Here is a 14,027-nt window from a genome sequence, read left to right as displayed (position 1 = left end):
AAATACCTGAAACAAGTTGAAATGATCTGCCACTTATTATTTGTGATTTTTTTGTTTTGTATTTGTACCGCAGTGTGGGCCATTTAATGATGTTTAAAGTAAACCTACAGAAGAGAAAAATATAACTTTATCTGGGAAATAAACAGATTATTTTGCATTTCAATAACAAAGTTTATTATAAAAATGAAGGTAAAAAGAGCAATGATTACATATAAAAACATGATGTCCAAACTTCTGGCTGCACATTCAGCTGCAAAGTAGAAGTTGAGAAGCATAATACACATGAATGTAACTGTAAGTTTTTAGTGGGCAGTCCACTCGCTTCAATTTTACATTTTAAATCGAGTTATGTATATTTGATACATAACAGGTTATTTTTAACAAATACATGTTTAAAAAGCTACAACAAATGAAATAAAAATACAAATCAACAGCATTGCTTGTGTCATAAAGGCAAACGTGATATTGCAAAAAATCAGACAAGAGTTTTATATTTACAAGTTAACAATTGAAAAGTGTGAGAGAATATTTGATTTTTTAAAGACTATTTTGCTTCAGCTCAAAAGTGAATTTAGTATGCAGGGTGCCGTCACTCTTTTAAAACCGAACCTGACGTTATAAAAGTTAGTAAAGCAAAAAGAAAAAATAAAACTGATGGAGGATATGAAACAGCAACGGACCAAATTCAAAATATTGGCAGCAGCCTGGATCTCCAGGTCAATTAGATTAAAAAATATCTACATCATACCGGAGTTGCACCGGATTTTGCAAAGCATTTCTGTTCACACTGCAGAGTGTGTCTGATATTTCTTTTACCTACTTCAGTTTCAGACAATATTTGTTCATTCAGCTGTAACAGGTTTTTTGAAGACGTGTAACCAGAGCACATAAGAATGTTATGAACTTAATTCACATCATAAATCCTGTTATAAACCAAAACATCCTACAGCCTACATGGCAGAGTCGACGTCCAGAGCTGCTCCTGACCTGATGCCAGAATAAACCGTTTTATCTGTGGCTGCAGGACTTTGCCTTTCTGTCAACAAGACAATGATGATGCACGTTAGTTATGATGATACACAACAACAACAACAACGCTACAACAATATGTCTTTACCTTTATTCTTTCTTTTGGCTTTAGCCTTGTGGTTGATCTCAGCATATGTTGGAGTGACCTCTACAACAGAAAACATTGAAATCATCAATCAGACAAACTAAAAATCTTCAATACTGTGTCGTTTTCTACTGGTGATGATAACTGTGGCGTAGCATGATTTCAAATCCAACTCCCTGAGGATTTGCTTCTGAACAAAACCTGTTGTCTCTTTCAAAGAGACAGCGCCACCCTCTGGTTCTCGAGGCCTTCATAGTGAGATTATCTCATAATAAATAAAATCAAAATCAAAAATCTAAAACCAGTGTCGGCTATTTGGTGATGTTGTAAGTTGTTTGTGTTTGGAAATAATTATTTAACTCAAAGTATTTCCGTTCATTTTGAGTTTATCTGCAGCTCAAACACATGAATTATTTATCAGTCACAGATCCTCGTTAAATAACACAGTTGTTGGACTTTGAGCTGCTTATAAGTGAGGATCTAAACCAAAGAAGCCGATTATAAAACCCCTATATTTACCAGACAATTAATTTATTTTACTATTGTTTTTTAATCATATATTTGCTTATTTTTTCATCGCCAAACATGTTTTGTTTCATGTAAAAATGAAACAAGATTCTATATCAACATATAAGTATAAGATCATAGAAATAACATAAAAGAAATAAAAGTCTAAGAACAATGGAAACACAATATAAGCACTAATTTTCATTCACTAAAAACTTGTTGAGGTTCTAACCCTGAAGAGGAGAGCTGTATTCATGACCGCCAGCCTGGTCGACTCCATCAGTTCTGCTAGAAAATAGTCAGTCAATTTAATACATAAATCAGAAAAAAAAACTGTTATTAATACAAATAAATTAAAATGTGAGGAACTAACCTGGAGCAAAATAAACCTGTGAAAAAGAGATTTGCCATTACATTAACTGAGAAATCTTTCTTCTTTCTTTGTATGATAAAATCAAAGCAAATTTGTGTACTTAGTTAGTTGAGCAAAAAATAAAATAAAATAAAAAGAAAGGCTTCACCCTTGGACCGTCTGCAGAAGCACAGCAGGATGAGGAGAATAACGAAAATAAATCCAACAACTGGTCCAACGATCAGCAGCACAAGATGTGAAGAACTGGACACAGTTACTGGAAATAAGAAACATGAAGTGGAAACAGACTTTATTCATCTGAAAAAAATATATTTCAATCTTTAAACACATAAATTATGAAATATTTTATGAACAAATAACCTTGTCATTCCTTTTATGTTTTTCAGACTTATTTGATAAATTCATTGTTTGATCAGACCATTGAAAGTTTGAAGCACCGTTGAGAAAAGGTGTAATTTCTGTTTGAAACTAAAATGGATTTGAGTGGACATTAATGTTACTTAAAAAAAATATCCCGCTGCATCCAGTCAATCCGTTCAAACAGCAGAAGTTAGGATGTTGTACCAAATTTCTGTGAAGAAATTGTTGATCTATCCTCACAGCTCAGACCAGGTTGCATCCAAACTGATGTCACAACAACGATCTGAGTAATCTAAGCTCACCAAAAAGTCACTTTAACGTGCACTCTGACTAAAATACTCAGTAATAAACTATTTATTAACTCATAGGAGTTGTGTGTTTTATGAAAAAACAAACACACAAAAAACACTTCTGGGACCAGGTGCATATAGCTGTTACCATTATCATTTACCATTTACAATTAGTAAAAAAAAACCAATTAAATAAAACAAACCATTAAATCACCTGTTATAGTTTCACTCCACCTTGTTGAAGAAAACAAGTCGTCTCTTCTTCTGCACTGACACTTGTAGTCTCCACTGCTGGACTCAGAGACAATGAAAGTCCAGTCTTTACTGTCTGTCCTCAGTATTATTGACTCGTTTCTCATCCAGTCACACGTCCACTCAGTGGTTTGTCCTCCTGGATCTCACATGTCAGAGTGATCGACTCACCACTGAAGATATGAGGCCAGTTTGGTTGTCGAGTCACAAAAACCTGGTTGGAAACTGTTTACATTAGATATGAAGAGAAACATTAAATCAAATGAGAAATTTAATTTCATAGTTGTTGTTTCTGACAGTCTTAAAAAACAAACTTACACATTATTTTAATGTTTTTCTCGTTGCTTGAACGACTGTAGAATGAGGGATTTTCTCTCGTTCCATGACATCTGTAGATTCCTCCTTGTGTTACATTAATATCTCTGTTTTCTTCATCAGTGAATTGAACTTCATGTGTGTTTTCGGTTCGTCTGAACCATCTGTATTTCCATCCAGCAGAGGGCTTCACTGAGCATCTCAGGGTCACATTGCCCCCTACTGGTATGGTTGTTGAACCTGCTGTCAGATTGGCTTTGGGATTGTCTGCAATTATAAAAACAAAAACATAATATTTGATCTTATATAAAAACTTCAATTAAAAGCTTGTAGTAAAGAATTATGTTTCAATAAATATGTCAGTGCATTTTATTTTCATCTTTTCTTTTTATAGATACTTTTTAGAAATTAAAAAAGAAAAAAACATGTTTGAATTTGTTTCATTAAATAACATAAAAGGGTTCATTCTCTCTTTTGAAGAGATAATGTGATTAACTCTACAATTAAGTAAATCTATTTATTCACATCAAGGTAAATAATATTTTCTTTGTTTTGTTGCTTTTTTTCAACTTGTGGCTCAGTTAACTTTATAAAAATTAAACCCAGTAATTATGTATGTGTAACTTTTCAGACACTATTTTATCAACAAAATAATCTGATCGAAATTATAAAATAATTAGAAAATGCATGTTTTTTACAGCTAACAGTCATATGAACATTTGTGATTCTTTAAAATATTTAGGTCTTACCTGAGACAGAAACAGTGAGAGTTTTACTGCACTTTGGGAAAGATGAACCCCACTTCCAATGACCACAGCAACGATATTCACCACTATAACCAGTAGGTAGAGATTTAACTCTGAAACGTTTATCTTCTCTAAATGGAAAAAAATCTTCCCCATTCCTTTTAACTGGTACAACCAGTCATCGTCTCTTCCTTCATTCATGTGACAGATAAATGTAACAAACTGTCCAAAATAAAGAGTCGACCATTTGGCTCAATAGTCAGCACAGGATCTGTAACAGAACCAACATTCAGCACGTTTCTCTTTGATTTATAACAAATACATATTAATTTATGTTCCTGAGAGGATAAATTATTGAAATACAGATTAAAAGCAGAAGTTACCATGAGCTCGTCCACAGCAGAGGAGTGTGTTCAGCACTGAAATAAAGGTTTAAAGTTCATCAGCATTAAATAATAAATTAATGAAATCAAAAATATTTGACAAACTCTCACACTCAGCTTTGACTCAATTTACCTGTTAAATAAATGCAACTATGATAAAAATATTGAGTATTTATTTGTTCTGATAAGAACAAAATGTTTGTGTTCCTAATTTGTCACTGAAATAACCTGTTTGAAGTCGCAGCAAACACATCAAGAACAAATGGTTATACTAAATAAAGCGTCAAAAATACATTGGAAGATAAAGTAGATATTGCAGCAAACAAGATGTGAAAGACGACGTCTTCTAATCTGCATCATTCACACAGATAAAGTTGATCTACTTACAGAGTGAGACCAGAACACTGGCTGAGCTGTTCCCCATCCTGACCTCAACCTGGAACCTTGTGTTGCTCTGCTTTGGTCCAAAAATCTCCCTTTCATAACATGCAGACCCTGAAACGTCTCTAGAGAAATGGAGCCGTCTGAAACAGGATCAACGTTTTAAATAAGGAAGACAGAGCAACGTTTATTTTAAACACTGACATCACAGCACTGAGTTTCTGCTGTGAAGTTTCGGTTGCAATGTTGAGAAGTTGTGGTAAAATAAGAACCAGACTTCTTTTTTCTTTTCTTTTTCTTCTTTTTTTTTAACAGAAAGGTTAATAAAAAAATAGAATTTACTTTGAATAAACTGTAAGCAGGATCATTGTAGCACACGAATAGTTTAAATGTTTAATGCACTAATTGGTTTGTGTTGCGTGTGAACTCACTGACAAACAACCAGTAAAAATCCCCTTTTCTTCCGAAAACAAGTGATGGGTGAGAATGATCTCACCTGTCATAGATATATAAGGTCTTTGGCGTAGATAGTCAGACATGAGATCAGACATTGTGAAAAAGTTAGGCGTTTAAATAGATTTAAGAAGAAACTCTAAAAATGTACGGAGAGTGAAAAACCGTTTATGTGTTTCATTGAGCAGCGTCTGTTTGTGAGAAAGGAAGAAGGATGGAAAATTTTCTTTTCTTCATGTAATTCTAACAATGATATCAGTCAAACCTGTAGCATTCACTGACCTTTAACCTGATCCTAACTTTAGCCTCATGTGCAATATATCTTATATTCATTTCTTAACTTAGCATGAAAAAGCCGTTAGCAGCTCTGCTAAACCAGCATGGTTTTTGGCTGTGAGGTCATAGAAAAGCATTTGTTTTTCTATGGTACTTAATTTGCAGTTTTCTATACTAAATATTTCACTTCAGTCCAGATCTTCCACTGAGCTTGCAGAGTGTCCTGCAGAAACTCTATAAATACAACTGCGAACGTGCTGAAGTTCATCTTCAGTGGCATGCTGCTCAAGAAGTGTTGACCAAAGAAGCAGAAGTTCTCTTTAATGATATGACGACTCAGCATCGCCCTCTGGTGGCAGGCTTGTGGATACAGACTGCAGGCCATTGTTTCAGAGTTTGGGTCTGCCACTAAAAATTGTCCCATTCATTCTAGTTTCAGAAGAAATCAGATGTGTTTCAAGGCTCTCTGAATTGTTGCTGGTGCGAAAATAACATGGTTGTTGCAGCTGCAGGCAGCAGCTGCGTTGTCAGTGAGGAAGAGGATGTTGAGCTTGTTGATGGATTTGTGAGATGTTCTGCTGCCGTTTCCAGCCAATCAGACTGGATGGAGCAGGATCATGTGAAGCAGCAGAATCCTGCAGACACACAAGTTTTCTTCCTGGATGGATCACCGGACAGCAGCACTTTTCTGTAACGCTGAAAGAAATTTAGTGCTTAATAGCACCACCTGCTGGCTACTATCTGTAAGCACAAGTCACTGACAGAAGATTCACAGATGAAATAATGTTCACTGTTGTTATCAGGACATAAAGTAAAACACTCTTTTCTTTACTTCGCACTTCAATTGATTTTGTATCAGGTGCTGCATGTCCAACTGTTTTAATTTTACATCTAAAAATAACAATATTGTAAAAATAAAATAAAATAAAGCATTGGTGTTTGTTTTATTTTCCTACTGATAATTAGAACCTAGAAAGAGCAGAAAATAAAAAACAATTTTATTAAACTCTTAGCCTTTTTTTTCCTTTTTTTTTTTTAAACATGATTGAACTGACGGCCATTTCTGGACTGATAACTTGGAAAACTGTGACTTAATGTCGCCATCTGCTGGCTGCTGGCTGTAAACCTTCAGAATCCAAAATGTGATTTATTAAAATATTACATTTAATTTACAATTAATGTTAAATCGTTCATTTTCTCATTTGTTTGTGCTGCAGTAAGACAATAAAGACCATTAGGAAACATTACCTACTATTTAATGAACACATCAATAACATCACTGTGTTGTAGAGACAATGTTATTTATTCATGTTTATACATTTGTACATTTATATACTTTTGCACGTTTCTAGAAAAACAGGCACCAACATACAAACTGGGTCACAATTTTCTATTTATTATGAACAGAAAAGTTGTAAAAGCTACAAATGTTGCATAAGTAAGAAAGGAGTTTGTCATTTTAATCTTTTGGTTTTTTCTCACTGGATGTTGCAAACCTCAGATGTTTGCATCTTTAGCTAATTAACATTTGAACACAAATGCAAATGTAAAACACTTTTGACTATTGCAGAGATGTAACATTAATACATGTGCCACATTGTAAAGCTGCAAAAATGTGATCATCACATCATAAAACGACAAAAATCAAATGTTAAGAGTTGAACTCTTGCAGAATAAACCAACAGAGTTATCCACAGCTTTTATTAACCAGAGAACAAACTGGAATATCTGTTGCTGCTGGACTCCAGTTTCCTGTAAACATAGAAGGTATTTTTTATTTTCAAATAAACCTAATACTTCTGCTGATATAATATGTCAGAAAAAGTGTATGAGAAACATTTGCTGCTTAATACTTTTCAAAAGTCTGCTTTAAAAATGTAGAATAAACCCACCAGACAATAAAGACTTTAATTGAAAGATGATACTATTTATCCTAAACCAAAGTCTAAGTCAGAAACTGGAGCCACGTTATACTTTAATTAAAAACATCATGTTATCATTGTCAGAATAAGAAAGTACTGTTACAGAAGAAAAGACAGATGCGATACAGACATGAATTCACAAATAAACAGCACAACTCTCATTAGAACTGCTGAATGTGGCGGCAAATTTCCCAATTGTAGAAAAACTGATCAGCAACAATGTAATCAAGTGAGGTGTTTATCTGACCTTCATGCTGAGCTGTAATTATCTGGCCTCACATTCACGTAAACTGAGCCGTCTTCTGGATCACGAGGTCTCTCTGGTAAAAGTGAAACAGGGATACATAGAAGACATACATTAGTGATTCTCCTCATGTTTGAATAGTTTAATATGACTGTGAGTATTGATCTGATCCACATGTAATCAGTCAGCTTCAATTACTTGGCAGTTTTAGTACTTATACGTTACCGTTTCCTGTGGCTCCTCGGTTATGGATTGTCTCATACACAGACATGGTGCCTCCAGTAAATATGAAAAAAAATGTCAAAAAAAAGGAAAAGCTGGTATCTGCATGAAATTATGTAAAATAATAAGATCTATTTTGTACCTTCTTGGATACTATGGCTATCCTCTCATTTCTGATGGGGATGATTGTCAGTTTGTTACAACTATGAATTGTTTTATTAATCAAACTCATGGTAATAATATAATTACATGTTGTAATACTGAGCAGCAGAACCAGAATATCTGTAGATTAATTCTGACATAAACATTAAGTTCAGCAAACAAAATATTCAGGTTTTTAACACTGTGGTGTTGTGTTTTTTGTCAAAAGGAATTACTCTTGAAGTAGACACTTTTTTACATTTGTATACAGTTTATATAACTGTGTAATGATGAAGAAATAATTGAGAACATAGTGATGTTATGTCCAAATGAATACTGATGTTTGTCGTGTGACTCACCATGCAGCAGGGAGCTGTAATGACTTTCAATCTGGTTCTCTCCAGGATTAGTGGCCGGACTCTGGCTGCTGCTTTCAGACTGAAATAACCTGAAAAAAACATTAAAGATCAAATTTAACTATGAAACAAAGATCAAGGGTTTCATGACAAAGATGAAAGAACAGATATTTCATCCTGACCTGAAGCAGCACAAATCTGGAGAATATAAAAAAAGACATTTAGATCATGGACAACAGAATTAAATTGATGAACCGTATCTCAAAAGTCATATTTCAATACATGTGATTCAATAACACTTTATTTCAGGCCAGAGACAATGAAATGAGAGGAAATTGTTCTCGCCTTTGGACCGTCTGCAGAGACACAACAAGAGCAGGAGGACGATGAGAATGATTCCACTGACTGGTCCAACGATCAGCATGACAGGAAATGAAGAGCTGACAGGATTGGATACAGTTACTGGAAAAACAAAACACCAGGAAAAATTCATGCTGGTCCTCATTTTATTATGAAACATTTTATTAGTTTGCTTATAAAATTACAAACTGCAGCTTTTGCTTGATGTTGTTAAATTGTGATTCTATGTGTTGACAATAAAAACATCTGTTCCACTCACAGGACAGATGTTTCCCTACTGGTGGGTTTAATAAGGGTGGAGGTCATTTTTCTGACTTTCATTTGTGCAAAGCACAAAACTGTAACTACTATTATATTGTGTTGATATGTCTATAATTATAATACATTTCTCTGGTTACTATCTTTCATTAGAGCCTCAGTGATGATTGTATGGTGAATCAATGAGGAGTTACAGTCATTTGAAGTTTAATTATCAGACGTTGTCCAGTTGTTGTCCAGATGTGCCATTTCTCAAATGAAACTTCAAATTAAATATCTGGAGTACATAGAAAACACCCACACACACATCTGATTTATTCTTTAGATACCTAGAAGAACAACTTTGGGAACAATGTGCACATAGCAACACTTATGGTGTTATTATTGTAACTTGTTAAAGGAAGTGAACAAAAACTGCTCCTTTTGTTCTACAGTTAAAAATTTATAACTCAGATGAGGACGAGTCAGATTTACTCTGGTCTGTCCAAGGAAGAAACTTCATTGAATCCAACATTTGAGGGAAACATTTTGTTCTACAATCTTCTCATAAAAAAACGAACCATTAAATCACCTGTTATAGTTTCACTCCTCCTTGTTGAAGAAAACAAGTCGTCTCTTCTTCTGCACCGACACTTGTAGTCTCCACTGCTGGACTCAGAGACAATGAAAGTCCAGCGTTTACTGTCTGTCCTCAGTATTATTGACTCGTTTCTCATCCAGTCACATGTCCATTTAGTGGTTTGTCCTCCCTGGATCTCACATGTCAGAGTGATCGACTCACCACTGATGATATGAGAACCTTTTGGTTGTCGAGTCACAAAAACCTGGTTGGAAACTGTTTACATCAGATATGAAGAGAAACATTAAATCAAATGAGAAATTTAATTTCATAGTTGTTGTTTCTGACAGTCTTAAAAAACAAACTTACACATTATTTTAATGTTTTTCTCGTTGCTTGAACGACTGTAGAATGAGGGATTTTCTCTCGTTCCATGACATCTGTAGATTCCTCCTTGTGTTACATTAATATCTCTGTTTTCTTTATCAGTGAGTTGAACTTCATGTGTGTTTTCGGTTCGTCTGAACCATCTGTATTTCCATCCAGCAGAGGGCTTCACTGAGCATCTCAGGGTCACATTGCCCCCTACTGGTATGGTTGTTGAACCTGCTGTCAGATTGGCTTTGGGATTGTCTGCAATTATAAAAACAAAAACATAATATTTGATCTTATATAAAAAACTGCAATTAAAAGCTTGTAGTAAAGAATGATGCTTCAATAAATATGTGTCAGTGCATTTTATTTTCATCTTTTCTTTATATAGATACTTTTTAGAAATTAAAAAAGAAAAAAACATGTTTGAATTTGTTTCATTAAATAACATAAAAGGGTTCATTCTCTCTTCTGAAAAGATAATGTGATTAACTCTACAATTAAGTAAATCTATTTATTCACATCAAGGTAAATAATATTTTCTTTGTTTTGTTGCTTTTTTTCAACTTGTGGCTCAGTTAACTTTATAAAAATTAAACCCAGTAATTATGTATGTGTAACTTTTCAGACACTATTTTATCAACAAAATAATCTGATCGAAATTATAAAATAATTAGAAAATGCATGTTTTTTACAGCTAACAGTCATATGAACATTTGTGATTCTTTAAAATATTCAGGTCTTACCTGAGACAGAAACAGTGAGAGTTTTACTGCACTTTGGGAAAGTTGAACCCCACTTCCACAGACCACAGCAACGATATTCACCACTATAACCAGTAGGTAGAGATTTAACTCTGAAACGTTTATCTTCTCTAAATGGAAACAAATCTTCCCCATTCCTTTTTAACAGGTAGAACCAGTCATCGTCTCTTTCATCATTCATGTGACAGATAAATGTAACAATCTGTCCAAAATAAAGAGTCGACCATTTGGGCTCAATAGTCAGCACAGGATCTGTAACAGAACCAACATTCAGCACGTTTCTCTTTTGATTTATAACAAATACATATTAATTTAAAAATTAACACATAAACACAGAATAATATCTGATATAAAATATAAACTGTATTATGTTCCTGAGAGGATAAATTATTGAAATACAGATTAAAAGCAGAAGTTACCATGAGCTCGTCCACAGCAGAGGAGTGTGTTCAGCACTGAAATAAAGGTTTAAAGTTCATCAGCATTAAATAATAAATTAATGAAATCAAAAATATTTGCCAAACTCTCACACTCAGCTTTGACTCCATTTACCTGTTAAATAAATGCAACTATGATAAAAATAGTGAGTATTTATTTGTTCTGATAAGAATAAGATAAAATATTTCAGTTCACACTTGATTTTCTGATGAGTTAAAACTTCATTTTCTAAACTTCACATCCTGACTGAAGACAGAACATCTGCAGACGTTTTGCACAGCTACAAAAACTTCACTCATCTCTACTGGTTAAAAAGTGATAAAAGTTTTTAATGAATCATTTGAGGCTCTTGTATCACATCATGTCTCATTTTTCATCTTTGCTATATAATATTTTCATTGCTCCACATTGTTTTTATAGGATATAAAGATCTGTGCTAACGTCTGATTTTACAGGAAACAGTTTTTCAAAATGTTTGTGTTCCTAATTTGACACTGAAATAACCTGTTTGAAGTCGCAGCAAACACATCAAGAACAAATGGTTACACTAAATAAAGCTAAACAAATACAATGGAAGATAAAGTAGATATTGCAGCAGACAAGATGTGAAAGACGACATTCTTCTAATCTGCATCATTCACACAGATAAAGTTGATCTACTTACAGAGTGAGACCAGAACACTGGCTGAGCTGTTCCTCATCCTGACCTCAACCTGGAACCTTGTGTTGCTCTGCTTTGGTCCAAAAATCTCCCTTTCATAACATGCAGACCCTGAAACGTCTCTAGAGAAATGGAGCCGTCTGAAACAGGATCAACGTTTTAAATGAGGAAGACGGAGCAACGTTTATTTTAAACACTGACATCACAGCACTGAGTTTCTGCTGTGAAAAAAAAAAAACGTAAAAATCCCCTTTCATCTAAAAACAAGTGTTGGGTGAGAATGATCTCACCTGTCATAGATATATGAGATCAGACATTGTGAAATAGCTTGGAGTTTAAATAGATTTAAGAAGAATCTAAAAATGTACGGAGAGTGAAAAAAAGTTTCTGTGTTTCATTGAGCAGCGTCTGTTTCTGAGAAAGGAAGAAGAATGAAAATGTATTTTTTCGCAGAATAATCCTCTAACAATGATATCAGTCAGACCTGCAGCATACACTGATCTTTAACCTGATCCGGTTGCATAGGCGTAGGAACTGGGAGGACGAGGGGGGGACATGTCCCCCCTAATATTTTAGACAGTCACATTCTTCCCAATAATTTTACCACAGTTGCGAAAATTTTTTTGAAGGCGCACCGCAGCACGTTCATAACGCTGCTTCCTTTTTTTTTTTTTTTTTCTGTTTTTTTTTTCCCTTATCATTTCCACACTATAATGTTAATGGTTAGCAGACATGAAAAGAAAAGGGCTTGAGGAGAGTTTTGAAAATAAATGAGTGAAAAGTTTTGCTGTTTGAAACGGGTTTCACAGTACATTGCGTGGAGACGTATCGTACTGAATGCATCTGAAACTTGTTAAGATGTTTAAATTCTCAGTCTATATGATAAAAACCTGCTTTTTATAGTTAGTTAATTCACATTCTGATACTGTATATTACTGTAGTGTCTGTTGTAAACACATGAGTCCATGCAGGGACATCAGGCTGCAGAGCATCAGAGACAGAAACACATATTATAGACATTTTAGTTAAATGTTTGTGGCTGAAAATCAAAAAAAAAAAAAAAGGCTTTTTCTGCCTCAGTGTTTTTTATGGCTCATGTTTGGTAAGTTGCTGAATTATTATCAGTGAGAAGCTCAAGCTCTGTTAGATGTGAAAAGTATAATTTTCATTTATTTTGTAGATCAAACTGTTACACTGATGTAGAGAGTTGCTCAAGAAGAGCAAAATTTCTTTTTTAGATTTTATTTTTGTTGGCCAAACTGCTGAGTCCTGTTTTATGAGCTGCTTTTTAATTCGGTTTTAGAAAGAGGCATAACCAGATCAATTATCAATCAAACATATCAATGCATTTTGACCAATAAAATGTATCAGAATCTGGTAGCTTGTGTGTGCTGCCAGAGAATGACAGTCATTATGCTACGTACATAACTATAATCTGATTATTGGATTGTAATTATTAACAGGCTAGAATACTTGTTACTGATACATTAGATTAGAGTAACGCGTTACTGATGTGTTGATGGAATAATTGTTTATGACATTTCTGCTCAAGCTATTTACTGATGTGTCAGGTTTCAGATATCCGTCCCCTCCAATGAGAGCCTCCTTTGCCCTTTGGCCTCATTTCCAATATGTCATATCTCAGTTTCTTAGCTCAGCGTAAAGAAGCCGTTAGCAGCTCTGCTAACCTAGCATGGGTTTTGGCTGTGAGGTCGAGGAAAAGCATCTGGTTTGATGCTAAATGCACTTAATCTGTGCTAAATATCTGTCGTTAGTCCAGATCTTTCACCGAGAGACGAGGAGATTGCAGAGTGTCTGTGAAGTTAAATTTGTTCCACAATTTTCCAATCATAAAAAAAACTCTGCACATAAAAAATGTAAAATTGCGGCCAAACTTTCTGAACACGAATCATTTTTTCAACAAAGAAGTTGTTTTTTAAAAAAAAAAAAGAAACAAATTTTTAAAAAAATGTTTTTAATAACTAATTTTTGTCTCATGAAGTGAAAAAGTCACTTGCAGAATGCTAGCGTATCTTGCCAGCTAAGGTTAGCATTAGGTGAAGTGCATAAACTAGGCTTGTGTAATATTCGCTTGTCTTATATTGAATTCGTTAACCATCGCTTCTTTGTTGAGTTGCATCAATTGTTGCAAAATATCAAATGTCTTTGGAGGACATATATGCTGTTATATAATGCATATTAGTGTCCACTAGCATGGGAGCTAAGTGGCAAAACACACCGACAATTGTTTTCAAAGAACAATCAGGAAGGGAAGAAGAA

The 14,027-nt window shown here is 34.3% G+C and overlaps 1 protein-coding gene across 1 annotated transcript in view; it reads right to left on the bottom strand.

The window, feature by feature from the left end:
• Positions 1-7,621: 7,621 nt before the first annotated feature.
• Positions 7,622-14,027, bottom strand: part of LOC129356946 (Fc receptor-like protein 5) — a 39,479-nt gene continuing 33,073 nt past the window's right edge. Inside the window, 7 exon segments of the mRNA XM_055026482.1 lie at positions 7,622-7,692; positions 7,842-7,892; positions 8,339-8,427; positions 8,518-8,533; positions 8,681-8,797; positions 9,525-9,788; positions 9,882-10,145. Coding sequence (XP_054882457.1) covers positions 7,622-7,692; positions 7,842-7,892; positions 8,339-8,427; positions 8,518-8,533; positions 8,681-8,797; positions 9,525-9,788; positions 9,882-10,145 — 872 coding nt within the window.

Source organism: Poeciliopsis prolifica, unplaced genomic scaffold (assembly GCF_027474105.1).
Source record: "Poeciliopsis prolifica strain line A6 unplaced genomic scaffold, Auburn_PproV2 SCAFFOLD211, whole genome shotgun sequence".
NCBI lineage: Eukaryota > Metazoa > Chordata > Actinopteri > Cyprinodontiformes > Poeciliidae > Poeciliopsis > Poeciliopsis prolifica.
This window is presented reverse-complemented; position numbering and strand designations above follow the sequence as displayed.